At 48.6% G+C, this 25,546-nt stretch overlaps 3 protein-coding genes across 4 annotated transcripts in view; 1 reads left to right on the plus strand and 2 right to left on the minus strand.

Annotated features, from left to right (window-relative positions):
- Positions 1 to 8,295, plus strand: part of SHC3 (SHC adaptor protein 3) — a 305,086-nt gene extending 296,791 nt beyond the window's left edge. For both annotated transcript variants that reach the window (XM_073021453.1, XM_007969707.3), the window contains one exon: positions 3,078 to 8,295. In XM_073021453.1, the coding sequence (XP_072877554.1) occupies positions 3,078 to 3,206 (129 nt within the window). In that variant the 3' untranslated portion in view covers positions 3,207 to 8,295. The remainder of the gene's footprint in view (positions 1 to 3,077) is intronic.
- Positions 8,296 to 8,404: 109 nt separating this feature from the next.
- Positions 8,405 to 9,128, minus strand: LOC140712911 (uncharacterized). Its single transcript, XM_073021454.1, is given in 1 exon segment — positions 8,405 to 9,128. A coding segment is annotated over 1 exon segment (657 nt). The 3' UTR covers positions 8,405 to 8,471.
- Positions 9,129 to 11,641: 2,513 nt separating this feature from the next.
- On the minus strand, positions 11,642 to 25,063 carry S1PR3 (sphingosine-1-phosphate receptor 3). Its single transcript, XM_007969698.3, has 2 exons — positions 24,955 to 25,063; positions 11,642 to 15,577 (listed from the first exon to the last, which is right to left on the minus strand). The coding sequence occupies exon 2, from the start codon at positions 15,428 to 15,430 to the stop codon at positions 14,294 to 14,296; it is 1,137 nt and encodes a 378-aa protein (XP_007967889.3). The 5' UTR covers positions 15,431 to 15,577; positions 24,955 to 25,063; the 3' UTR covers positions 11,642 to 14,293.
- Positions 25,064 to 25,546: the final 483 nt, after the last annotated feature.

Below are 25,546 nucleotides of genomic sequence, written 5' to 3' on the forward strand. Positions count from 1 at the left end.
TATTAAGGTAATGCTGACTTCACAGAATGAGGAAGTATGTTCTCTGACTCTATCTTCTGAGAAAGATGGTAGGGAATTGAAATAAATTATTCCTTAAATGCTTGATAGAATTCACCAGTGAACCCGTCTGGGCCTTGTGTTTTTTGTTTTGGAAGGTTATTAATTATTGGTTCAATTTCTTTAATATATATATATATGCCTCTTCCAATTGTTTATTTCTTCTTGTGTGAGTTTTGGCAGGTTGTGCCTTTCAAGGAACTTTTAAATTTAGATTATCAAATTTATGAGCATAGAGTCATCCATAATACAGATGCTCCCCAACCTAAGATGAGCTTACATCCCAATAAACCTATCATATGTTGGGAATATTGTAAATCAAATGCAAATAAGAACCTGATAAACTGGCCACAAGGTTGAATTCTGTTATTCCTGTATTCCTTTACTGTCTTTTTAATGTTCATGGGATCTCTTGTGGGGTCCCCTCTTTTCTTTCTTATATTGATAATTTGGGCCTTATCATCTTTTTTTCTTAGCCCGGCTAGAGGTTTATCAATTGTATTGATATTTTCAAAGAACCAGCTTTTGGTTTCATTTATTTTTTCTACTGATTTGCTGTTTTCAATTTATTGATTTCTGCCCTAATTTTTATCTATTATTTCTTTCCTCCTGCTTACTTTAGATTAATTTGTTCTTCTTTTTTAGCTTCCTAAGGTGGAAGCTTAGATGATTAATTTTAGACTTTTCTAAATTTCTAGTATATGTATATTTTAGTCTCTTCTATAGCCTGACTAGAATGAAGGCTTTCATCTTGATTTTTATTTCCTCTTTACTATGCACAGCCTCAACCAGTTGTGTGGGGTTAACATTCCATGTGTCTTCACTGTGGCAGAATCCTTGCAGGTGTGTCTGGAGTCTAGGTTTGTCTTGGCTGCCCAGTGGTTTTTAATCAGCCATCAGCATTTCTAGTGCATAACAGGTGGGTCCACACAGAGAGTTCTGTTGGCTATAAGTTCTTTGGGCAGGAGCCAGACTTCAGTATTTATGGCAAAGAAGTGAACTGGCCTCTCTATTTCCTTAGTCAGTAAATACATACATATGTGTTTATGTTGGCCAGCCTATATACTGAAATATGCTAACTGGTGGTTCTCAGCTTTGACAGCATGTTGGAATCACTGGAGGAGCCTAAGACACTTGGTGCCCAGGCCACACCCTGAGCTCCTTATGGAACTGGCCTGGGGCCTGGACTGTGGTTACTAAAAGGTCCTCAGGAGGTTTGGAGGTGAGACCAGGTTGAGACTATTGTCTCAGACACTTCCCTGCCCTAAACCACGCTTCACCCATTCCAATTTGCTCAGAACTTATGTGAGTGTCAGTCATTAAGGAGAGAGTAAGGAGTCAATGTTAAGGCAACACCCCAGTACTGGTCTCAAGCCGAGTTCCTTGGTGCCCCTGGCTTCCAAATAAGTATGCTGCTTGAGTCACTCAGGGGGTCTTTCTGGGGCAGGAATGCTGAGGAGCCCCAAGAGAATTAAACAACTTCAGTAGAAAGATGCTGGGAAGTCTTGCCAAAAGCTTCCTTTCTGAACTTGCCCAATAGGTTACATCCTTAGTGAGGCTTAGTGCCCAAAAATCAGGAGACCCTCTGGTCCAGAGAGCTCTTCTCCCTCTGGTGCTTACAGAGATGGGTGGCGAGGGTTCCTGCAGGAGGAAAACACTCTAATTTCAAAGTTCTTCTTTTCCTTCAGCTGCTAGTTGGTAGAGCCATGAGCAGATGGTATGAGCTTCTCAGAGCACCTTGGGTGGGGACTTCCAATATGCACACCTGAAGTATAGATTTGGGGTGGGGGCGGGATGGTGGTTAAAAGTCCAGAGGCTTATGTTTCTTTGGTAGGTTGACGGAGGGGGAGAGGCAAGAGTGGCCACATTAGTGGAAGCAGGAGTGACAATGAGAATTTGGGGAAAAGATAATATTGGGGAAAACCAGAGAATGAACATCAGGAGTGCCTGCAGGAGGACGAGGAGAGCTGGGTGTCCCATGAAAGGATGGGCTCCTGGAAATTCATCTGCACACACTGATGGAGAGGAGACCCCTACTAAGGCTGGAGAGCGAAGCCAGGGAATTCAACTGACCCTCGAGCGTAACTGCGAGGGTGGCCTGTGAGGGTGAATGGACATAGCCAGGTGGCTGCTTTCTGCCTCCATCTCCCACTTCTCAAACATGCAAGTCCCAGGGGATTGTGTCCAGAACGCCTCGAAAGACAGCTCCTGACAGGCCCCACCCCACCTTTTTCAAGTGTGAGCCATATCTATGAATGTGCCGGCTCAGGGTGGAGGCAGCTGATGGACCCCAGGGACCACGGTGCGGGCCAGCAAGCAGGGCAGAGTGTTCAACTTCCTCTCCCCTAACATGGCATTAAAAGTTGATGGGCAGGCTGTAGAACCGAAAGCCCAGGAACATGGAGCCTGTACCTCTGACCCAGCCTGGCTCACTCTCCAGTAGGGGACTGCAGGGGCAACAGGAGCTCCTCTGGGGAACTGTGGAGCTTGCCCCTGGTGGGTTCCCAGGATGCCTGGGGAGGAAGGAAGGCTGCCCGGAGGTGCTGGCATTGAGGTGGGGCCAGGCTCAGATGGAAGACACTCATTCTGGGCCGGGAGATGGCCATGCAAAGCCCTAGAGGTGGGAGGGTCATGGGAGACTGCAGAGCCCAGTGCAGGGCTCCCTCCCAGGGAGGGAGCAGGAGAGACAGGTGAGGTGGTCCTGGTTGGTTGAAGGTTGGGGAGGCCATGCCTATAGGACAGTGGGCTGAGACATTCCAGAGCTCAGTCCCAGGGGCCTGGGCTTATGGTTACTGAAAGGTCTTCAGGTAGTTTGGAGGTGAGCCCAACCAATGAAATGGATTGGCCATTGCTAGTGACCAGGGTCTTTGCAGACGGCATCTCTAAAGTGGAGGAAGCCCCTTGTTCCCTCCTCCTTTCCTTGTGGGCCAGTTCAGATGGTCTGGCTGATTCTGAGCAAAGCGTGTTCTCTTTTTACTGCCTGTGGGATGTGCTTAACCGTTCCTTTGCTTCATTCATAGATCCGGACGAAGGACAGAGTCTTTGACAGTATCAGCCACCTCATCAACCACCACCTAGAGAGCAGCCTGCCCATTGTATCTGCAGGGAGTGAGCTGTGCCTCCAGCAGCCAGTGGAGAGGAAGCAGTGACCCAGCCAGCGCTGCTCCCAGCACTGTGCACCAGGTCAGGAGGACCTGGAGTGGACTGGAATCGGGGCTGCAGGAACTGGGACAGCTGCCTGTGGCTCAGAGCCTTCTTCAAAAGCTTCAAAAGGAAGGCTTCCTTTAAGGTCAAGTTTCATAAACTTGGTTCTGAATTTCTCATATGCATATTAAAGGTGTACATACCTATACATCCTGTACAAAGTATCCCTCTATATTTATATTTTTTAAGACTAAGAAAGATGTAAGACTAATGTTCTGTGCTGTATGTTTTTAATGAAAAAAAAAATAAGTTTGACTGTAGTTGTCCAGGCAAAAATTTAATTCAACTGACCCACTCCACCGGGAAATGCCACTAGGAAGGTGTAGCCTGCAGTTTTACCTAATAAGCACAATTGGAGGGGAATAGAAGCACAGAATTGTGATGGAACTGCAAGGCGTGCTGCTCAGAGCATGCCTAGCCCTGTACTGAAAGCTATGAGATACTTGTTCTGAGGCATGACTGTGCTTGCTGGTGGGAGCAGACATCCTCCCTTGGCCTCCCTAGGATACCTCCTGTGCTCCCTGCACTGCACTCCACGTGCCTGGGGTGTCCAGCACCAGACGACTCACTGCAGCTTCACTAAAGAACAGGTGGCACTCCAGCTCCTCTGGGTACTGCTGAGCACCGGACCCCGCCACCCTTGACCCCAGTTGTGCAAGGAGTACTTGGGAATTCATTTCATGCCAAAATGGCACAAAATAAGCTTCAGCAACCAAGATCTTGGTTGACGAGTGCTTCCCTGTTCTTGTGCATCTAATGCTAAAATGGGTATTTGTAGAAGGGTGGCCGGGGCAAGTTCCTGTTTGTGTCTCCCTCTCATCAGCGGTTGACAACAGGCTGCTTGTGGTAGTTGCTAGTAAAGTCCCCCTCCCACCTTATACAATAGGGGAGAAGCCTGTGTGACAGCAAGAGCAGGCACCCATCCCAGAGCTGTCCCGGAGACTCAGGCATTGAGGCTTCTGGGGCTGCATGTGCCAGAAACCCAGGAGTCACTGGAATCCATTTGAGGTTCTGCCTCTGGCATGAGGGATGGGGGAAAGGTCTGCTGTCCCAACAAGGTTGCCCAGTCACTGCAGGGAAGAGCATGTGCCCACCCCCACTCTTTGTCTTGACTCCCTTTCTTCCAGGTAAAATACTGTCATTTCCTGGGGAGTCATTTGGTGTTAGAAAACTGGCAATGTTTATGGCTTTCAAATACTATCTGGGCTGAGACTGCCCTGTGATTTTCACAGGTACCCTTTAAAGAACAGATGGATCCATTTGCTTGTTGGCAGCTTGGCTCTCGTTCTGGTGAGACCCCAACAGGGTACAGCACCCTGTAGGGTACAGGTCAGCAGAACAGGAAGGACACCCTAAACATGTTTAGAGTTGGAGAGTGATAAATCTGATCCTGTAAGGAGAGTTACAAGGAGTCTGAAAACTCTGGCAGATAATAATACTGCTAAGTTCTAATGCCAGTGGCGTGGGCCCCATTTCTGCCTTGGGGTGTGCGTGTGGCCAGATGGCAGGATAGGTTAGAGCTAACCAGTGAGGATGAGTCAGGGCAGGCCCCAGCCTTCATACATGGCTTTCTAGGGGGGTTTTGCCTTTGAGGGTCCAATGAATTTGAGATGACAGTGAATTCAGTGTTCTAGAATGTTCTGCAGTGGATTGACACTCTGGAGAGTCTGGCACTAATGTAGACTGAGCTACTGTTTCCTGAAATGGTTTTGGCTTCAGGCATCATGTGGATCCTCTGCTTAGTGATCTAGAAGCAGAGGGCTGCATGGGGACGCTGGCAGCAGCTGCATCAGGCTTCTGCCCCGAGACAGTGTTGACTTGGATGCTCTGAGAGCTGCCCTGCACATCTGTCCTCTGGGAGGCTCGGAGCCCTGGAGAGACAACACAGCTCTGACCCATCTGTGTGTGCATGTGCACCACACAGAAAAACGTGCGAAATGACCTTCTTTCAACATTCGTGCATTCCCCGTTTGTGAAGGGTCAAAATGCTATTATAACATTCAGGGACAATAGCAAAGTAGGAAACGCAGATTAGGAGCTGTGAATGCTATGACATTTGATTTACTTTATTTTTCTCTTGGGGGGACTTGAATGGTAATCTGCAGCTTTAGTAGCTCCTGCTGTGAAGTCAGTGTCTAGTTCGATGGTGATAGAAAATATATATAATACTTTTTTTGCATGAGAATCAATTTAAAAATTCAAAGTATTGGAGTCAAATTTTTTCTTTTTAATATTAATTCAAAATATACATTTTAAATCTCAGATTAGAATATTGGTTACCCTAGAATAGTGCCAGTGAAGTGAGCAGGCTTCAGACATAGCAGATGGCAGCGATTTTCTAATCTTTGTTCCCTTCCATTTGTAAAGCGGATTAGAGCGCACGTTAGTTATCCCAACTCTTCCCTCCAGCACCGTGTGCTGGGCCATTCCTGTGAGCCTCACTGACACATGGGGAAACTGAGGCTGGGGCTGGTGCCACACCTTGCTGGAGGCCATGTTGTCATCTGGCTGCAGAGCCCTGCTCACTCAGCATTTCCTGGGCCCTGCTGTGTGCCAGCCTGTGCTTTGAGCTCAGGATTCCAAGGCAAAAGCAGTGGAGCCTCCCCCCTGTCTAGCCTGGGCCCCTCTTCCCCACACTTTCTCAGGCCACATCTCTGCCTGGGCAGGGCAGGGAAGCTGAACAGTGAACACAGTGGGAATGGCACTATACCTTGCGTTCCAGGGCCTCGGGCTTCTAGGACACAGTCGCTGCTGCTGTGCTGGGCCACTGTGGCCCTGCAGAGTGCACCTGGGCCCTGCTGCCCCTCCAGTGGGCACCCCCAACACTTAACCCCAAACTCTATGTCTTCTGGGAGTACAAGGTGGGGGCCAGCAGTCCTAAAACGGCCCCTCTGCCCTTACTGAGTGGCCCTAGAGACCCCTACCCACCTCCCTTAACCCCACGAATGAATCAGCTGTGCTTCAAATGACATCTCTGTCGCGCAGAGCCCGGCTGGGCCTCTCATGGGGGTGCTCATTGTGGTTTAACTCAGCTTTGATTCTTGACCTCCAAGGCTGCCTCTGAGTAGCTCACTGGAGAATCAGGTGGGGAGGTGAAAAACACTGCAGTCAAATGACTCAATCTTAAATTCTGTGCTTAAGACACCACTGTTGCTGCTTTTTATATCGGAAGCGCCCAAAGACTGGGCGTCCACTCAGCCTTGATGAGTGAGCGGCTATTTTGTCAGGCCATCTCTAATGTTGGGATAATGGACAAAGGCCTGATGGGGCCATATATGGCCTTCTTTAGGGCCTCCTGGAGGAGGAGGAGGTCATGGGGAATTTCTAATGAAGAAAGGAAATGAGAAGCCCTGTGTATAGGTAAAGGCCTAACTTAAAAGGAAGGACAGGCTCAGGGAAGGGTGGATCCTAAAGGACCCATGTGCTGGGGGCACAGTGGACATGTGTGTCCAGCCCAGCCTTCATGCCTGGTGCTAGGATTCTGAAAGTGGCCCCCAGCTCCCGAAATAAAGCTTTCCTTTTCAGTAGCATCCGAAACTTGGGTAGCTTCTTTCTATAAGCAATGCTTTAAGATGGACGTCTGGGTCCTCATTTCCTCCAAACTGGCTGCCACCTGAAGGGCAGTCACACATTTCTTTTCTGTTGGGCTGAGCTGGGCAGAAGCCTTGGACTGTAGGAGTTCCTGGGGCAGGGGCAGTGCTGGCCACGAGTAGATACCTCCACCCTGGTACACCCAGAACGGCATGGACTCAGGCGGGTTGCTGGATTTCTCTAAGCCTTGGTGTGCTCTACACCGCAGGGCTATACATGTTCCCAGCTTGAGAGAGTGCTGGGGATTGACAAATATATGAAACATGTAAAGCGCAATGATTTTCTAAAATTCTGCATTCCCAACGTGCCCATCAGTTCCCTCTTGCTGGCCCAACTTTGCGTGCTGTCCACAAATCCCTTTCTGTGGACGGTGACGGTAGGATTGGGAGTGAGCAGGAGGAGTGTGGAAAGATCGCAAAGAGGTCATTGCAGGACCCAGACAGACCTTGCAGTGGGTTTCAGAGTAATACTCAGGTTCTCCCGTGGAACTTTCAAAGTTGGCTATAAGACAGATAAAGTGGACAAACCCACTCCTGGACATAGTGCCAACCTAGAACTGTCAGCTCCACACAGGATCACAGGGCAGGGAGCTCGGCAAGACAGCCCAGCTGGGGGCCCCGCTTTTCAGAAGCGGAAACTGGAGCCATGCAAGGGCCTGGGGATCAACTTAGGAAAGAGCACAGGACTCACAGTCCTGGACCTGTGTGTAAAGCTCACCCCCCGCCCCATGGAAATGGCACGCAGTGCTTCCCTCCCGGGTTCTACATCTGTGCTCCATCTCGAAATGTGTAAAAGCCTGAGTCATTCAGATGGGAGAGGCAGTGTTTCTGTTTCCTCTGTCTTAGTTGGGGTTTCTCCAGAGGGAAACCCTGAGAGAGGACTTGAGGGTATGTAGTTTATTTGAGTGAAGATCCCGGGAGTAGGGAGAAAAGGAAGCTGACGAGGAAGACATGCATTATCAAGTAAGTTACCATCATGTGCACAACTGGAGCCGAATCCCACTGGGGAACCCTGAGAGACAGAGCTGACAGCCCAGAGTGAACCCAGCAGAGTGGGGAGACGGCTGGGGTATTTATTCACCAAGTCTATCACTTATGGAAGGCTGTTTCTGGAAACAGTTTCTGACTGGCCCTGCACACACCTGTACATGCTTCCCAAGCCGGGGAAGTCCTTGGGCCGAGAGACAGGCGTTCATGACAAGCAGACTCGGATGGAAGGCAGGCATCAGAACCACCCTGCGAGCTGGTTCAGACAAAGATGGCAGGCCCTCCCACCCCCTGGCCCTGCCAAGCTCCTGACTCCCTAGGTCTGGAGTGGGGCCCGAGAATTTGCATTTCAAAAATTCTCCAAGCGATGTTGGTGCAGCTGCTCTGAAGTCTTGACTTTGAGAATCACTCACTAGTGAGAGTTTCCAGCCCTTACCTGTCTCTTATTGATGGCTTTCCCCCCTCTAATTTATAATTATGTTTTCACACCACTTCATGTCACAGATCCCAGGGTCCGTGCTGTGAATTTAAAAGTGGAGAATTAATAAGCATTTATAACTCCATGCAACCATTGCTGGCAGCTTAAATGCCATCTGCCAGCCACAATTTATTTATAATGGAGTTTATACATATTTATAAGTTTGCAAGCAACAAATGCACAGTTTTAAAACTGGCACATTTTATAGCAGCCAGAAAAATTGCAACTTTATACCAGGACTTGTGAATGTGAATTGCATATGTATATACGTACATGCATATACTTACATTGATTAAAAACGGATCTGCATCTCTGTACACATGCAGACTGACTCTGTGCTGTGCACCTTGGGACTCCTCCCTGGGCTTTGGTTTTACAACTAACTAGGAAGTCAAACAAACATGAAGAATTTGGGAATTGGCAGGCTGTGGCATCAGCCATGGAGGATGGTCCTGGATGCTGTAGGATGTGGGATCCAGCACAAAGGGAACAAGAACAGGACATGAGGACCACAGGGGCTGGGGGAACCCACTGTGGGAAACGACAGAGAAGCCAGCAGGGGAAGACATGGAAAGAAGAAGGTGGAGGCAGAATAAAGATGAGAAGAAGGGAAGAGGAGGCTAAAACAAGTCTAGATTTAGACCTTTGTTCATGCAGCCATGCATAGCTGTCTGAGGCCAGCGGGGAAGGAGAAAGGGAAGGTGTGGTGGAGGAGGCTGTGCTGGTGATGTCATGCTTTGGTGTATTCCCAGGTGCAGCTGCATGTACTTGGCACAGTCTCTTGGGATTTCTGGCCAGCTTCTTGGGCTCATTTGCACATTAGTTAATATGTGGCCAACGCTGTACTGGAATCGTGGGATAGAGAAGTGAATGTATGAGGTCTCTGCCTGAGTTTATAACCTAGAAAGAAATAGACACACACACACAAAGGTGTGGAGTGTGACAAGCCTTAAGGTACCCATGTGTCCAAGTAAACTAGAACCAATGAGAGAGGAGTGCCCAGGTCATTCTGGGGACTCTGGAGGCTTCGCACTGCAGGTGTCAGATACTGAGTGTTAGTGGCGCGGAGGAGAGCGCGGAGGGCTCAGGATGGGGAGGGACAGCCTGGAGTTGCCACTCTCAGGAGAGATGCTAGAAGGGGTGGGAGGTGATCCCAGCCTCCGTTCTTTCCTCCTCCTGGCTGTCACAGATGTTCTGAATTGATGAATCCCTCCGGCCAAACACACAGGCTCCTTCCCTAGGGCTGGAAAAACGGTTCTCGCTGAAAAAGCACCAGGAATAAAATCTCATACCATTTTAGGTGACTATTTTATTGTCTCACCTTGAAATACTGCAGACGGAAAGACGCGCGCATGGGGAGCTGTGGTCCCGAGCTTTCAGGTGATGAATTCCTACTCATGTGGTCATTTTTACCATAACCAAAGTTTCTAATAACCACCAAAATCAAGTGGCAATTAAAACAGGCATTAATGGATAAATCCATCTTTAAATATTAATGGGGTTAATTTTGTTAACAACTATGTGTTGGTTGCAAGTGGAATGTTCTGTGTTCATTTGACTTTTGAATATAACTTGTTCCAGAATATTGTAAAATTAAGTATGTGAATGTTTCTTTGTATTCAGAATGAAACATTTGGTGTTAAAATCCCAGGATTAGGAGACAACTCCATGTAAATTTAATGTGTAATAATAAGATAATAACTTTTTAAAAAGCATTTGGATAGCAAATTATACATATTGACAAATGAATATTATTTGAAAGTTGTTTTGTTTCCATTAACTTTTTGTGAAACAAAAAGAATTACTGTAACGGTCTGTGTCTTGGCGTATTGCCAGTTCACCACTTTCTACTTTGTACTGGAACAGAACTGGCTTTTTGGACGTCCCTGAGGAGTGGAAATACAAAACAAATTTCAAGTTCTCTAATCTTTGTTCTATGACAAAGGATAAAACCTAAGTTATCTGGTCAGTGTTTTGGAGATTTGACAACACAGCAGGTGAAGAGAATTAGCTTAAATTCCCTCCTCCCTTTCGATGAATCCACGGCGATTCCTTCACTCTGTCAGGAAATGGTGTGGTTTCCAAGCATGAGCCCTTCATGATCTGTCTGGTGCATCTCTGTGCTCCTGGGACCGCCAAGTGCAGGCATGGCATCACATCCCCAAGTGTCATCCTGTGACCCACGAGGGGAAGATGACACACCCAACTTAGGTAATGCTGCACTTCTTGTTATAATTGGTTATTGGAAAATGTGCCTTTATTATCAGAACAGTGGTGTGCGCATTTCTGATTATGTAGCTAACCTTTGGATATCTGACTTAGATACTAAAAACATTTGGGTGTTGCAGTTTTGCACTTGTAGATACAATTTAAAAGCATGAAATTGGTGATTTAATTAGATGTTTTCTATAAAATGCACCTTGTTACATTTCTGTGAAAGGGTCTTACCAGCGTGGAATAACTGGCTCAAGGGTTGAGAAAAGCAACCATTTTCTAAACAGTTAATTGTTTAAAGGACTATACATGTAAGTCTGCAGGCAATAAAGGCTATTGTGAAAAGTATCTTTCATTTGGATGATGGATTCTGTATTGCCTCACTAAAGAGAGGAGGGGAGCTTGAAACTTTTCTCTAGGAAGGAGGTATTTTCCGTGGTTCCCCGGGAGACTTTTAAAAAAACAGTTACAACAAAGCCTCGTCCCATCCACCAAGGCTGTGGAATGAAAATGTATCCTGGCAGATGTACTCCTAGAGGACCCACCTTACCTTCTAGCACCAGGGTGGGCAGCTGTGTCCTCACTTGCGTTGGGGCATTTCATCATGAGCTGTAATAAGCATCGCTACCAGAACAGCTATGCCGAGCACTGGCCTCCTCTTTACATAGCACGCAGGTCAGAGAGGCTAAAATGGACCGTTTGCATGGGAGAAAGCTAAGTGTGCAAGGGTTGGCTCTGACTTATTCTCTCCTGCTGCATAAACAAGAGCAAATGGGGCAGGACAAGAGGTCCCATGTCTTTGAGCTGCCATGGGTCTTACAAATTTATCCCTACCAAAAGACCATTCTCAAAATAGTATGACCTACCAAACTGGTGTAAATAACACCCAATGCACCGAAGTTTCATTAAAACACCATCTATGGTAGTGGAGAAGAAGAAGAAAGGGGAAAGATTCTTTGGGGTTCTGCATGTGGTTTAATTCCTGAAATGCTGAGAAACACAGGTGGGTAGCAAGCCTGCAACACCGCGCACCCCTGCAGTGGGGAGGGCGCCCGGTGAAAACAACAGAACAGTCCCATCCCACGGCCTCCCAAGAGTGGGTTTACACGAAGGCTTTTGGTTTTAGTTTATTTTTTTTAACAAACATACATTGGAAATAGTAAAGGTTTCTAATTGAAAAGAGATCTAATGCATAGTTTCTCTGCAGCATAGAAGACCACCTGTTCCCAAACTTCAAGGTTAGGGCTTTGAAACATTCAGCTGCTAAATTATCTCCAGCTGGCTAGCTAGTTAGACTTATTGGAGCACATTGGTATCAAAGGTGATTATGTTTTGCATTTAGCAAATGAGCACAGTTACTTTTTTGATGTATTTTTAATTCAGATGGCTCAAAAGTCTTGTTATTTCAAGGAAGCCTTATGTCATACCACAAACATTGATACCTCCTAGTGGGAATGGTGGCTGTGGGCTCCCTAGTAGAGTTAATGGATGAAGGCTGAGATACTTAGATATTGGGGACATCAGGGTTATGGAGCAAAGCGTTATGAACAATAGCTAGAGAGAGCTCCAAGGCTCCCAAAGCAACTCATAACTATAACAGATAAAGTTCCAAAGTCATTTCATCACCTATGTGAAAATGCAATACTGAATGTTTTGGCTTTCCGATGCATTTTGTTGTTGTTTTATTTTATTCATTATTTATTTATTTTTTTTTTGAGACAGAGTCTTGCTCTGTTGCCCAGGCTGGAGTGCGGTGGCGCAATCTCGGCTCACTGCAATCTCCGTCTCCCGGATTTGAGCAATCCTCCAGCCTCGGCCTCCCAAGTAGCTGGGACTACAGGCATGCGCTACCGCGTCCAGCTAATTTTGGTGTTTTTAGTAGAGATGGGATTTCACCATGTTGGTCTTGAACTTCTGACCTCAGGTGATCCGCCCACCTCGTCCTCCCAATATGTTGGGATTACAGGCGTGAGCCACTGCGCCTGGCCTGTCATTTTCTTAATCCAGTACTTCAATGTTTTACTGTCCTAGAAATGCCCTGGGTTTTCTCATGCTATTTCATAAGAGAATACGCTACTTTTCATTGATGTCAAGAAGGCAACAGAAATGCTCCTGGGGAAGATTTCCTTACAAATAGGTTTCATCTCATCAGTAACAAAAATTAGAAAAGTCTTTGGTCAGCCCATGGAGATGAGTTACCCTGAACCCACAAAAGTGTCTCTTTATAAGAGCAACTTGCATCAGATGACAAAACAGGAATCAATTTCTCTTAGAAAAAGTGATTAATGTGTTAAGACCGCTCTTTCAGGTTTTATTCAGGCAAATGCCCACTGAACCTAAAATACTTTAGGGGACTCTGATGTGAGCTTCCTTTGAAGGCTGGTTGGTTTTGTCCTTGTTTTTAAAGAGAACTCAACACGGCAACTGTGTGCTTATGACAGTTCTACAAACGTGTTCACTTTTCTTTCCATCTATTTGTATAACATGTACAATCCTTGGGGAAGAGCATGTACCAAAATGTCTTCTAAGAAATCCCTTTACAAGGTAAACAGACTGCTACAGGTTCAACTTATGTTGAAAAGTAAAATTATAGTATCGTGTAGGTATTATTATAATAGATCACTTTGAAGAATGCATCAACTGCCAGATCACATTTTCTAACCTGACAATTAAACTTCTCTTACTGATAGTCACTGTTAGTCCCAGCTTTCAGGAAGCTGTGAAACTGCTGGTGGCCACAGCTACTCAGCTGTGACGCCACAGGGGATTACTGACTTGGTGCTTTTCTAATATAGAAACAAACTCAACATAGAATCAAAGTGCTGTCTTGTGAATCTCTGCTCATTTCCTAGACACCTTCTGTTTCCTGAAGCAGACCTCCGCCCCAGTGGCATGGGAAGGTGAGCCAGGTCAGCCGTCCGCTTCTGCTGCTCCCTCATAGGCTCTTTCTTTGGCCCGCCTGGGGGCACAAGCTCCTGCGTGATCTCGACTGGTTTTTCTGTGATTTGCAGAAACCTGAAAACCATCACATCATTTGACTTTGGGATATGATTAAAATTACTCAGGGACAAATGACTGAAAGGACACAGGGCTGGTGTGGGTCAGACCCTCACATCTGGGGCCAGCCTTGGACAAGCCCTTTTTGGAGAATTTGAACTTCAAAAACTTGGTGAACATGAGACTTCATGTCAGTCTAAGGAGAACAGGGATGGCACGTCCACCTAGTTCACAACCATGTCCTTGTACCGGGGGTTCAGTCCGAACCCACTTGTATAACCTGTGACCTATGTGTTGTATGGAGATTCTATGTATGTACCACATGGCAAACACCTGCAACACAAATTCTGTGTAACATAGAGATGTACGAATATACAAGCATCCATTCTATGCATAGGAAATGTAGTGTAAATCATCAAAACACCGTTCAGAGGCACAGGGAGAATCACACAGCATTATGTGGCCCATGACCTTCCCTCTCTGTGAACAACAGGGAGGGTGTCTGGGATTCAGCAGAAGGCTGTGGATGATGTCAGCAGCTTAGTACATCTGAAAGGCTCTGGAGCCCAAAGCGGACAAGGCACGTTGTCTACACTGAAATGGGGTGGTGATTCCTCGGGCCCCCTCTGTAAGAGACGTCCACACTGGGCAGGCTGTTGGTCAAAGTACGGTAGCTCTCCCGAGTCACAGCTCTCGAGGGGCCCCTGTGGAAGCGATGCATGCAATAAATAAGAACACAGCCAGAGAGCAGGGCGCAGGGAGACGGTCACTTGCAGAAGATCCCATTCTGAAGCGCTGCGTTCTTGTCCATGATGCAGGATGAGGGGGCTGTGTGGGGCAGGTCTTCCTTGACCTTCGGAGAGTGGGTGCTGTTGTTGCTGCTGCTTGATTTACTTCTGCTTGGGTCGAGCGCAGGCTGGATGGGTGAGGCGCGGGCCCCCCGTCCCCTGACCAGGCAGTTGCAGACCAGACGGAAGAAGGCCCTCCGCATCTCCTTGCTGGCCAGCGTGTAGATGACCGGGTTCATGGCCGAGTTGAGCACAGCCAGCACGATGAACCACTGAGCCCTGAAGAGGACGGGGCACGCCTGCACCCTGCAGGCCACATCGATGAGGAAGAGGATGAAGAGTGGAGACCAGCAGGCAATGAACACGCTCACCACAATCACCACGGTCCGCAGCAGGGCCATGGACCGCTCTGAGTTGTTGTGGTTGGCCACCTTACGGCTGCTGGACTTCACCAGGAAGTAGATGCGTGCGTAGAGGATCACGATGGTCACCAGAATGGCCGTGAAGATGCTGATGCAGAAGGCGATGTACTTCTTGGAGTAGAGGGGCAGGATGGTAGAGCAGTCCGGGAGATTGTGCAGGCAGTTCCAGCCCAGAATGGGCAGGGCGCCCAGCGTGAAGGCAATGAGCCAGCACATCCCGATCAAGAGGAAGACGCGGTGCTTCTTGTTGGCGTCGTAAGGCCTCATTTTGATCATCGTCAAGTGCCGCTCGATGGCGATGGCCAGTAAGCTGCAGGTGGACGCCCCGAGGGCCACGAACATACTGCCCTCTCTGAGGAACCAGACCGTGGGAGACAGGCTGAACGTCTTCTTGCCGGACATCAGAATGTTGACCTTGTAGGCGATGCCGGCCAGCAGGTCGCAGAGAGCCAGGTTGCCAATGAAAAAGTACATGCGGTTGTGAAATTTATTGTTTTTCCAGATGGCAATCAAAACCATCAGGTTCTCTAAGACGATGAAGCTGCAGATGACCAAGAAGAGCACGGTGGTGAGCGTGCCGGCCTCGGAGGCCTCCTTCAGCCTGCCGGCCAGCTTCCCCACGTACTGGTAATGCTCCCGCAGGGTCTCATTCCCCCGCGCAGGCTGGAGACGCGGCGGGAGGGCAGTTGCCATCACTCGGCATTCACAGACGATTAGCTCCAAAATCCACCAGAGGGCGCTCGAGGAACATTCATTTCAAAGGGAAGCAGGACTGAGGCTCTGGCTTCTTTCAGCAAAGCGTGCAGGCCAGACTCCAGCGAGGGCGTTGAAAAAGGGCTCCTGCCAACAGATAAAAAGAGGGAGCGACCATTGATAAAACGATCGCCGCCTAAGGGGCCACGGCCATGCTGTTGGAGAAAGGCATGAAAAACGTGGAAGTATTGGGATGGCTGGCCACGTCAGGCTGCACAGAGGGTCTTTAGACACAGGCTAAGTTCCTAAGTGATTGGGTGAGCATAGGAAGCAATTTGGTGTCTGGAGTTGCCGGGAAGGGAAATTCAGTGCATGAATTATTGAATCCTGTAACAAAGATACACAGACCCAAATACAGCTTCCATCTGGAAATCTCCAGGCACTAGAAAATGCTAACTAGTCCTCATCTAGGGCATGGGAGCTGGTGACCCATTATCCCAGTTACCCAGGGAAAAGCAGGATTTTCTCAGTACCAAAAAGCAGGATGGAATCTGAATGATGCCTGCTCAATTTCCAAGACCTCCCTGGTGAGTTTCACAGTGGTATCGTGGGAAGCTCCCTCCCTTCCCAGATGGCGTCCCCTGGATCCAGGCCCAGAAATCAGGTCTGAATGGGCTGTAGGTTGGCCTGGCAGAGAGCCCTGAGGCCTGACCATGCGGTCATCGAGGGACCAACAGTGCAAGTCTGGGCAGTGCCCATGCAGACACCACACTGGTGAGCAGCGGGTCCAGGGCCCAGCAAAGAAGGAATATCAACCTGCAAAAACAGGACCTAAGTCTACAGAGGATAAAGGAAGGACAGGAAAGCAGTGACAATCACACTCACTGAGTCTGGCTTGAAATTCAGAGCCCTGAATATCAGATAGAACTACGTGGGAGCATGTGAACCAACAGAAGCGGCACATTTGGGAGCACTGCAAGAGAGAGAAAGTGGTAAGTGAAGGCCTCAATGAGTTCTGAATACCAAACTCTTCTCCTACCAGACCTCAAACATTTGCACTCAACCACACTGGTAACAGGTAATATCAATCAGCCTTCTGTGATGTCGATGACGCCACATACCCAACTATCAAGTTAGAAACTGCTTTCAGTGGACTCATTTATTTTATTTTATTTTTTATTTTTATTAGAAAAAATTTTTTTTTGAGACGGAGTCTTGCTCTGTCGCCTAGGCTGGAGTGCAATGGTGCAATCTCGGCTCACTGCAACCTCCCCCTTCCAGGTTCAAGTGATTCTGCTGCCTCAGTCTCCCAAGTAGCTGGGATTACAGGCACCTGCCACCATGCCTGGCTAATTTTTGTATTTTTAGTAGAGACGGGGTTTCACCATGTTGGCCAGGCTGGTCTCAAACTCCTGACCTCAAGGGATCAGCCTGCCTCAGCCTCCCAAAGTGCTGGGATTAAAGCGTGAGCCACCGCGCCCGGCCATCATTTATTATTTGAGTAGTTAAATATCGAATTAAGTTCAAATGAGGCTAATTTAAAAGAGCCCACTGTGTGTATCCAGTGAATTTTTTTCTTTAACTTTTACAACCTTTGAACCACAGCCCTAAATTTGCTTCAGAGACAGATGAACCGCTCACCAATACTATGGGCTCTGCATTTTAGGGTGTCATAGACTGAATCTCATCCACCCATGAGTTTATTCCCAGGTACAGATCAGTCCCTTGAAGATCTGGGGCTTGCCTGGTTGGGGCTGAGAAGCAGAGGTGGCTCCAGATGGTTTCTGTATCCTCATGACCCTCCGGAGTGGCGGATGCTGTCAAAGTCCTCTGTCTACATCAATTTAGGGGTCCTGGATTTTCTGAGATGGCCCCTTGCTTCTTTGCAAAGATTTTTTTCCAGTGTCCTGGAGCTTGAAGGTGTTAGTTGTTCTGGAGACCACAGGGGTAGAGGGCTGGTAGTGGGTGGGATGTCCGAGCTGACGTCTGTGCTCTGCCTGGAACTGCCCCGACCCTTCCCAGCTGCCGCCCCCTGAAGTCACAGAGGCCTTGGGTCGAGGTCAGCCGGAATGCCAAGTGCTGGCAGAAAGGCTTATGTGTGGGCCAAGGCCCTCTGCTAACTGCAGAAAGAGAAATCAGGCAAGTTCCAAGTCCGGGCTGATGCTGCAGGATGAGAGGGGGTTGCCTGCCCAGATCTCTCCCATCACTCATGAGCCATGACAGGCAGCGCAGGGCCCTGGGCCTGCCTCCCTGAGCCCCGAGCGTGGCTCATCCACGCCAGCCCTACTTGGCTCCCCATTCACCTGAGAAAAGACCATGTCTCACCTGTAGGTTCTCCTGGAGGTGAACAGGACAGTCCAGTGGGCAGCCTTCCCCCCAGCCCCTCCCTCTCTACCCTTTCTGATTTTTATTTAAATATTGCCCATCCTTCAAACCTCAAGTCAAATTCTACTTGCTCTGTAACATCTTCTGGAATCATCCCAGCCCTGGTGACTTTTCTCTGATGCTGCATGCCACTTTTGAAAAAGCACTGCAAACTGTCTCTTTAAATGGGGCAGTAACACAGGCAGCGCATTTTCTGAGCATCGAGCTTCTCCATCCACACAGGGACCTTCCCTCACGGGTAAGTCCACAGTACCCTCCCCAGCGTCCTGTACAATGACGGGTGCTAAAAAGATACTGTCCCTTTAGATTTTGTTTGTTTGTTGTTTGTTTGTTTTGTTTTGTTTTGGGGATGGAGTCTCATTCTGTCACCCAGGCTGGAATGCAGTGGCGCGATGCTGGCTCACCAAACCCTCTACCTCACCACACCCTCCACCTCCCAGGTTCAAGTGATTCTCCTGCCGCAGCCTCCTGAGTAGCTGGGACTACAGGTGCCCGCCACCACACCCAGCTAATTTTTGTATGTTTAGTAGAGACGGGGGTTTCACCATGTTGGCCAGGCTGGTCTTGAACTCCTGACCTCAAGTGATCTGCCTGCCTTGGCCTCCCAAAGTGCTGGGATTACAGGTGTGAACTACCACGCCAGGCCTAGTATTGCTTATTCTTTCTTTCTTTCTGTATCTGTGAGCAGGGACTGGAGAATCACTATTTCTGATTTTCACTTTGCTGGGTTTCCACCCTGATCAGGGGCCTCTCAGGGACACATGTGCTGTGCCTGGCATGCACCCTGGCATGAAGCCAGGTATGAGGACAACCTGGGCCCTCAGGCTGTCTCCTGCCACCTCCAGTACCATTGCACAGTGCTGAGGGGGGCCGCGAGGGCTCTGCCATTTCCCACATGAACAGTCACTCATGCTCATGGAAAAAGCATGGAGCAAAGGCAGTCTGTGGGCAGTGCCCTGTGCCAGCATCCTCCCTCCCATAGCAGCTGGGGCCAGAGCCGTCACCATGCTGCCAAACGGATGACCTGCCCGGCTCACACTGCAACGAGAGGGGCCTTCACCTGGCAGACAAACAGCTGTCCATGACATCACAGTGTCCTGGTTTATCCCACAGCATCGCCGGGATACCCACTCCAGTATGTGGGGCTTCTGAGACAGAAACTGACAAGCTGCAGACAAACCTTGGTTCCAATCAGTGATGCCTGAGGCCCCTTGTCCCCAGCTCAGGTAGGGATTCAAGCACAGCTCCATGTTCCTCATCCTTTTAGGTAACACTGGCATATTGTTATAATTCAGACTGTTCTTGTACTACCTCAGCTTGCCTCCTGTGCCTCAGTTTCCCCCATGACAGCCTGACCCTACCATTTTTACTTGTCCTGTCTCCTCTGAACCTTCACCACACCTTTGCTTTTGCCATGCATCCAACAGCCAGATCTGGACTTGCTCCCCGGAGTGCAGAGAAGAGGGTGAATAGACCCATGGCTCCACAGGCTCATACAAAATTGAGCAGAGCAGAAAACAAGCAAACAATTAAAGATGAATAACCAGCAATAAAATAACCCCAATAAACATAGTATAAGATTTGCCAGAGACCCATCAAAACCATGAATCTTGAGGGCAAACATATTTTCCCATTAATGTTCGATTTATCATTTCCCTTATAATTAAATATTCATCCCTCAATAAGCATATTTGTCCAGAACATCTTTTGTTAAATATGATTCTCCGCATTTTGCCTAAGTGGAAGATATCTGGCGTCTTTAGAATCTAAAAGCTCATTTTCTCTGGATTATCAACATTTACAAAGCGGGCCTCATCCCAAGAGTTAAGTGCTGGGCTAAAGGCCAGATTGATTTTGGATGCATCTACACATTATTGTGCACGGTTAAAAGCATCTCATGGACAAGAGTTCCCCTCCGCTCCTGAGGGGTACCAGCCACAGACCTCAAGTTTGCTGGAAGAAAGCTCGAAGCCCACCCCAGCCTGAGGCTCCTGGAGTCAGCGAGCCCTACTCAGGGCAAGAGGGGAGTCAGCCACTCTGGAGGATTGGTACTAACACTGCCAGGGACTGCAGGAGTGCTGGGCACTGCGGGCACCGGCAGGCCTGGGACGCTGCCTGCCCCACCACACAGAGATCAGTGAGACCAGTACCCAGGCCAGCAAGAGGATGGGCTGGACGCTGCAGCCTTCCTTGTGCCCCTCCTAGTCACCACCTGTCCCCAAGCATCACCACTACCTGGGCTAAGACTCTCCCCTAGATGAGTTTAGCCTGCTTCTGACCTTCACATGAATGAAACCCTGCAGGATACAATTGTGTCCATTGCTTTCCTCTCCCCATGATGCTTGTACGAGTCCTGCACATAGATGCACCTGCATGCTGAATATTCCTTCTTGCTCTCATGGTGTGGGCAGATACACTACCCCCTATTCATTCTTGTTTATGGACATGGGGTAATTTCTTCCGTGGCCCATGTGTTGATTATCATCAGGTGGCACTGCTGGGATTGATTGAGGATGTTCTCTTGGCGAACACATGTCCATGTTTCTGCAGGGCCGATGTTGATTTGTGAGCGGTGTGTTGGTGTCTGGGATGGGCTTTAACCATGACTTGGAGGCACTAGGCTTCCCAGACCCCAGCCAGCTCATCTTGCAAAACTGGTGTGGGGAGGAGGGGTGGCCCCCAACAGAGGGCAAGACTGATGCAGTATTAGTGTTCACTCTTTGCTGTATTCCAAAAGCAAGTGTCCAGAGCTGGCAGTGACATTGTAAATTTGATGACGGCTTAAATTCCACCTGAACACTTAGAAATAAAGCCAGATGCTGAGACATGTGGCTCTTTGCAGACTAGTTTTATATGTATTCAGAAAGCTGGGCACATTACAGAAGACACAGGAGTACAGACAGCTGCAGAGTAGAGACGCTCCTCCTCATCAGCGGTGGTCTCTAACCGACACAGACACTGACGCTGGGCTGCTCCCACTGCCCACCTCCACGGCACATCCTTTCCTAGACGTTCCACTCTCTTCCAAGTGCTGCACTAACACATCTCCCTGACCGACTGGACAGACCCTGCCCACCACCCAGCTCTTCAAGATACTTAAGTATTTGATTGTCTGCATCTTCAGTCTTTCCATGTTTACTGAGAGACGCTGCTCACATCTCAGCTTCCCTCAGTTCTACTCAATAAACAGCTCATTAGCTAAGAGTTTTCATGTTATCCTCACTAAGCTGGGATCATCCAGCCTACCTCAAAGCATTTTAATACCAACACTTTTTTTTTTTTTTTTTTTTTTGTAGAGAAGGAATAAGACGCCTTCAGAAGATGAGTCTGCGGTGAATGACCGCAAATTAGACCCTACCAAGGTCAGAGGTGCCTACCTTCCCCCCATTTTCAAGGAGAAGCATCGCTGGGGGGAGGGTGAGCCAGAGAGAGGAGGCCGGATGGATTCCAGATGTGCTTTCCCTACCCATGTCAAGTTGAAAAATAAGCAAACTATAAAAGGAAGAAAAAGAGAAAAAATAAAGAAAATATTTCCACAGTCTGATCTCCTTCCCAACACCCCCCTTTCTCTCTCTGCATAAAAGAAAAGCACAATAAGATAGTAAGATATTTCTCTTGGTCAGATGCAGGATGCTATATTTTTAATAGACAGGTACTCCCAGGGAAATTAACTAGCTCATCCTCCAAACTGAATTAAAACACCAAACATATGCCAATAAACAAAGTTTCTTGGAAAGCAAGATTTTTTAAAAAATTTCATTTAAAATAACTTAAAGAGGAAATGAGTTGGCCGTTTCACAGCTCCAGCAAAATTTCTTTGCTAATGAGTATTTTCCCTTGCTCTGGATTTCTTGGGTGACCTCACTCTGCTTTTGGAGATAGTCCATTGCAAAATGCATGCTTCACACACCCAGCTGCACATGCTTGGCCCATGAATGCAGCTCCCCTGAGAAATAACAACTGTTACAGACAAACCAGGTGAGGGCTTCGTGTCTTTTCTCCCTTCTCTTCTTCAAAGCATGCAAGTCAGTGCACTTCCCTGGTTAGACTTACTGCTTCCTGGTGGCTTTTCCCCAAGTCCTTCTCCATCACAAATAAGGCTGGGACATTATGAGCTATCTGGGCATAGTCCAGGGAACCCCAGATATGGAGGCGGTGCCCCAGGAAACTCAGGCCCCGGCCCTGAGCTTCTGCCTCCGTCAACACTGTCCTGAGCTTCCAGACTTGTGTGTGGGAAGGTAAGTGCATCTGATCCAGGAGGTGTCTGACCCCTTTGCCTGTCCGTGAGTGTTTTTAAACCTTCTCCCTTCTGCTGCTTCTTCATGACAGCATAGGATAAATGACTCTCAAGATTTCCGCAGGGATGAATCCACAGGGATGTGGAAATAGGCTCTGTGAGAGGGCTAAAGGCACGTTCAAATAAGAGCCATCCTGCCCACGAAGTCAACCTGAGCTCCTTCCTATCCCTTCCCAAAGGGGCAGTGTCACCTGGTAACTCGGCATGTGTGCCAGCTTGCACCATGGACATAGCACACACGGCCCCACAGCAGCATCTGCCCTCTGAATGTACACAGGAGAATACCAACGCTGGGGGAGGCGGGGGGCTCACTTGTCCTTAGTCACAGAGCTTGGAAGAGGCTGGGCTGGGCTGGTGTCCGTGCCATCTGATTCCAGGATGTCACATTAGGGATGAGCTCTTTGGGAGGCTGCCACCTTGCCACTGGTTCTTTGCCTAGGTGGTGACAAGAGATTCTCTGGCATGTTTTAGAGACAAACTGCCTCGTGCTTCCATGCCAGCAGATTGTTAGAATGTCATTCTAGGGGCACTGAAATATCTGGAAAATTTTGAAGCCAGGAAAATGGAGCGGCATCTGCAAGGCCAAAGAGTACCACCCATTGCTTGAGGAGCGGGTCCTCGCCTCACTGTGGGAGCTGACCCCAGCCCAGCCTGTGGCGCAGTGAAGAGCCAGTTTGCACTGGACAATCTCATCACTGATTTGACCCAACTGGCCTATCGTCTGCTACAGACACAGCTTCAATTCCTCAAAAATAGGATTCAAAAAAGGGAAGGAGACGTTATGCCCAGTAGCTATAACAGTAACATCAACTGAAACGTGTTATTAACTGAAACTAGATACGATTCCACTCAGTCTATTCTTTTTCTTTTTTCTCAAACATTATATTATCTCCAAAAGCTTAAGGAAAATCTTAAAGCAATTAATTTGGCAGAAAACATATGGCAGAGGAATCATAGGAAATGGCTCTGAAACTGATAAGAAAGGAATTAGGAAGCTAAATATGAAGGAACGGAGCGGCTCATAGAACCCACAGCACCCAGTTCCAGCGGAGGTAAACGGACTGCACAAGGCTGGCAGCCTGGCCCTGGTAACACTGGGGAAACAGTACAAAGTCCTGGCAGTTAAAGGGGTCTACAACACAGCAACCTCAGAGTTTTCAAAATTGTGGCATGCTCAAATTCTTTTTTTGGTAATAAAAATATATCCACAGTATATGATAAAAATATACATACAGTACAAGTATTGAGGAAGATGAAAGAGATACCATGAAATCAAGTTAGTGTCATTGTTTCCAGAAAGAGGAAAACCAATCCCTGAATTCTGAGAAATAAGATCCTTATGCCACTATGTAAAGTTTCTGCTACAGGAACCTGAAGTCTCTACCCTTTGCATATGGTAGAAAATCAGAGACTCATGCATTTGAATAAAAATCACAATGATAAAGAGGAAAACGGCATTTTCAAAGATGAAAACTGGTTGAGAAATCATTCTCTCTAAATCTTAGAGGGAGGCTCTTAAGAGCTAGCTTCAGTTTGTATCTCAGGTATCAGGTGATGGGCGTGACTTCAGAGGCCCAAAGTGAGTATTTACTGGTTTGCTAATGAAAAAAGCCTGATGTGTGGTTCTTCTTCTATGGCAACAAAGTTATTCAACCTAGCATTGAGGTCTGCATCCATGAAATAATACTTTACAGATATGAACACTTCCACAACTCCTCAAGCACACACACACACACACACACACACACGCCCCACACCGTCACCATCTCCTCAACCAACACCAGCCCTGGGCATGGCCAGCTATCCTTGTTAGTCATATATCAGAACATAATCCTTCCCTTATACTTTCTAGGAATTATATTTTTCTTAACCATGCCTGCAAGATTTTCATCTATGAATAAACAATATTGAAAAGATAAATTATGAGTATGTGGTCATATACAAAGTCTGTGACTTCTAATGTCCAGATTTTAGAATGACACCTAATTCTGGAGATCTCAGAGGTCCAGGTAGGAGTGGGTACCATGTATAGGGTGGGCCTCCATTTAAAAATAACCTTCTAAAGAGCTGTTTTTGTAGCGCCCCTTTCCTTATTTTAAGGGTCAAAATGAGCTGTGTTCCCTTAAAAACTCCAACAAGAAGTTCCTTTCTTATATCTAAATATAAAAACACCACAAAGAAATGTGCCATTGGGAGTGTCCAAAGCCAGAAAGTCAGAGAGAGAGAGAGAGAGAGAGAGAGAGAGAGAGAGAGACTGACTGACTATTGGAAGACTCAAAAAGCCCAAGCCCCTTCTCTAGCTGTTATCTCAGTTATGAACACAACGTACTGATTTTCCGTGGGAACCTCATTATTGCATTGTGGGGACTTCGTCTTCCAGCACCGATTCTGACGGACCTAATTGCTTTGTTTGAGAAATGTTAGGAAAAAACTAATTTTCCGGCGAATATTGTTTAAAAGAATGATTTTCCCAGGCTAACGACCACAACCCTCTCCCACGTCCAGCGTCCCCAGGCCCTGGCACTGCGGGCGCCTAACTTTTTAATTGTCCAAGGAAAACGACTGATGGAACTTCTCCACAAACAGCCTCTCCACTTCCATCCAGGTATTCGGCTTCCAGCCCGTTGTAAACGCTCCGGGTGCGGTGGAAAGGCCTCCTCCGCGTCCCTGCAGCGGCTCTGGGGGAGGGGTGCTGATGTGGAGCGCTCCGGCCGCCGCGGCGCGCCCAGGTCCCCGTCGCGCCCGGGATCGGTGGGGATTTTGTCGGAAAGGTGGGTCCTTAGGCCCCCAGCCCCCCACCCGGGTTCTGCGTCCGCGCGCCCCGCCCGGGCCCGCCGCTCACCTGGGTCGGCTGAGGGCGCTGGGGCCACCGGCATCCTGGCGGGTGGCGCGCGGCGGTGCCGGGGCGCCCGCTTCTGCGCTCGAATGCCAGCTGGGCTGTGAAGCCCGGCAGTCTCGGGGCTCGCGACGTCGTTCCCGGGCCTGGGGTCCTGCTCGGTCGCGTCCTGCCGCCGCCTTCGGGTCCCTGAGTCCTTGTTCCCTGTCCCCGGAACCGGCTTCCTCGGCCTCTGCCCGAGCTAGTCAGAGACCAAACTTTTCCAGCTGCCCGCCGGGGCGGGACCCACGCTCCGCCCCTCCCCTCGCCGCCCCCAACTCCCGCCCCTCGTCCCCGCCCCCCGCCCCCGAACCCGGCACTCCTCCAGCTCCCCACCTCCCGCTCCAGCCGCCTGGTCTGCGGGCGCCAGCCCGCCCCTAGCCTGGACCCCTTCTCCCCGACCCCGCCAATCCCCTAGGCTCCTGCTCGCCCTTCGGCCCCTGTCCCCAGGCCGGCCTCTAGACCCTGCCCTCATCGGGCGAGCCCCAGGTGCCGACCCTGGGCGCCCAGCGACCCGGCGGGAACAGGCTCGGAACCGGGTCGGAGGTCTGGGCTTGGG

The sequence above is a fragment of the Chlorocebus sabaeus genome, chromosome 12 (assembly GCF_047675955.1).
Source record: "Chlorocebus sabaeus isolate Y175 chromosome 12, mChlSab1.0.hap1, whole genome shotgun sequence".
Taxonomy (NCBI): domain Eukaryota; kingdom Metazoa; phylum Chordata; class Mammalia; order Primates; family Cercopithecidae; genus Chlorocebus; species Chlorocebus sabaeus.

Coding starts and splice junctions, on each gene's coding strand:
- S1PR3 (XM_007969698.3), bottom strand. CDS start 15,430: ATGGCAACTGCCCTCCCGCCGCGTCTCCAGCCTGCGCGGGGGAATGAG.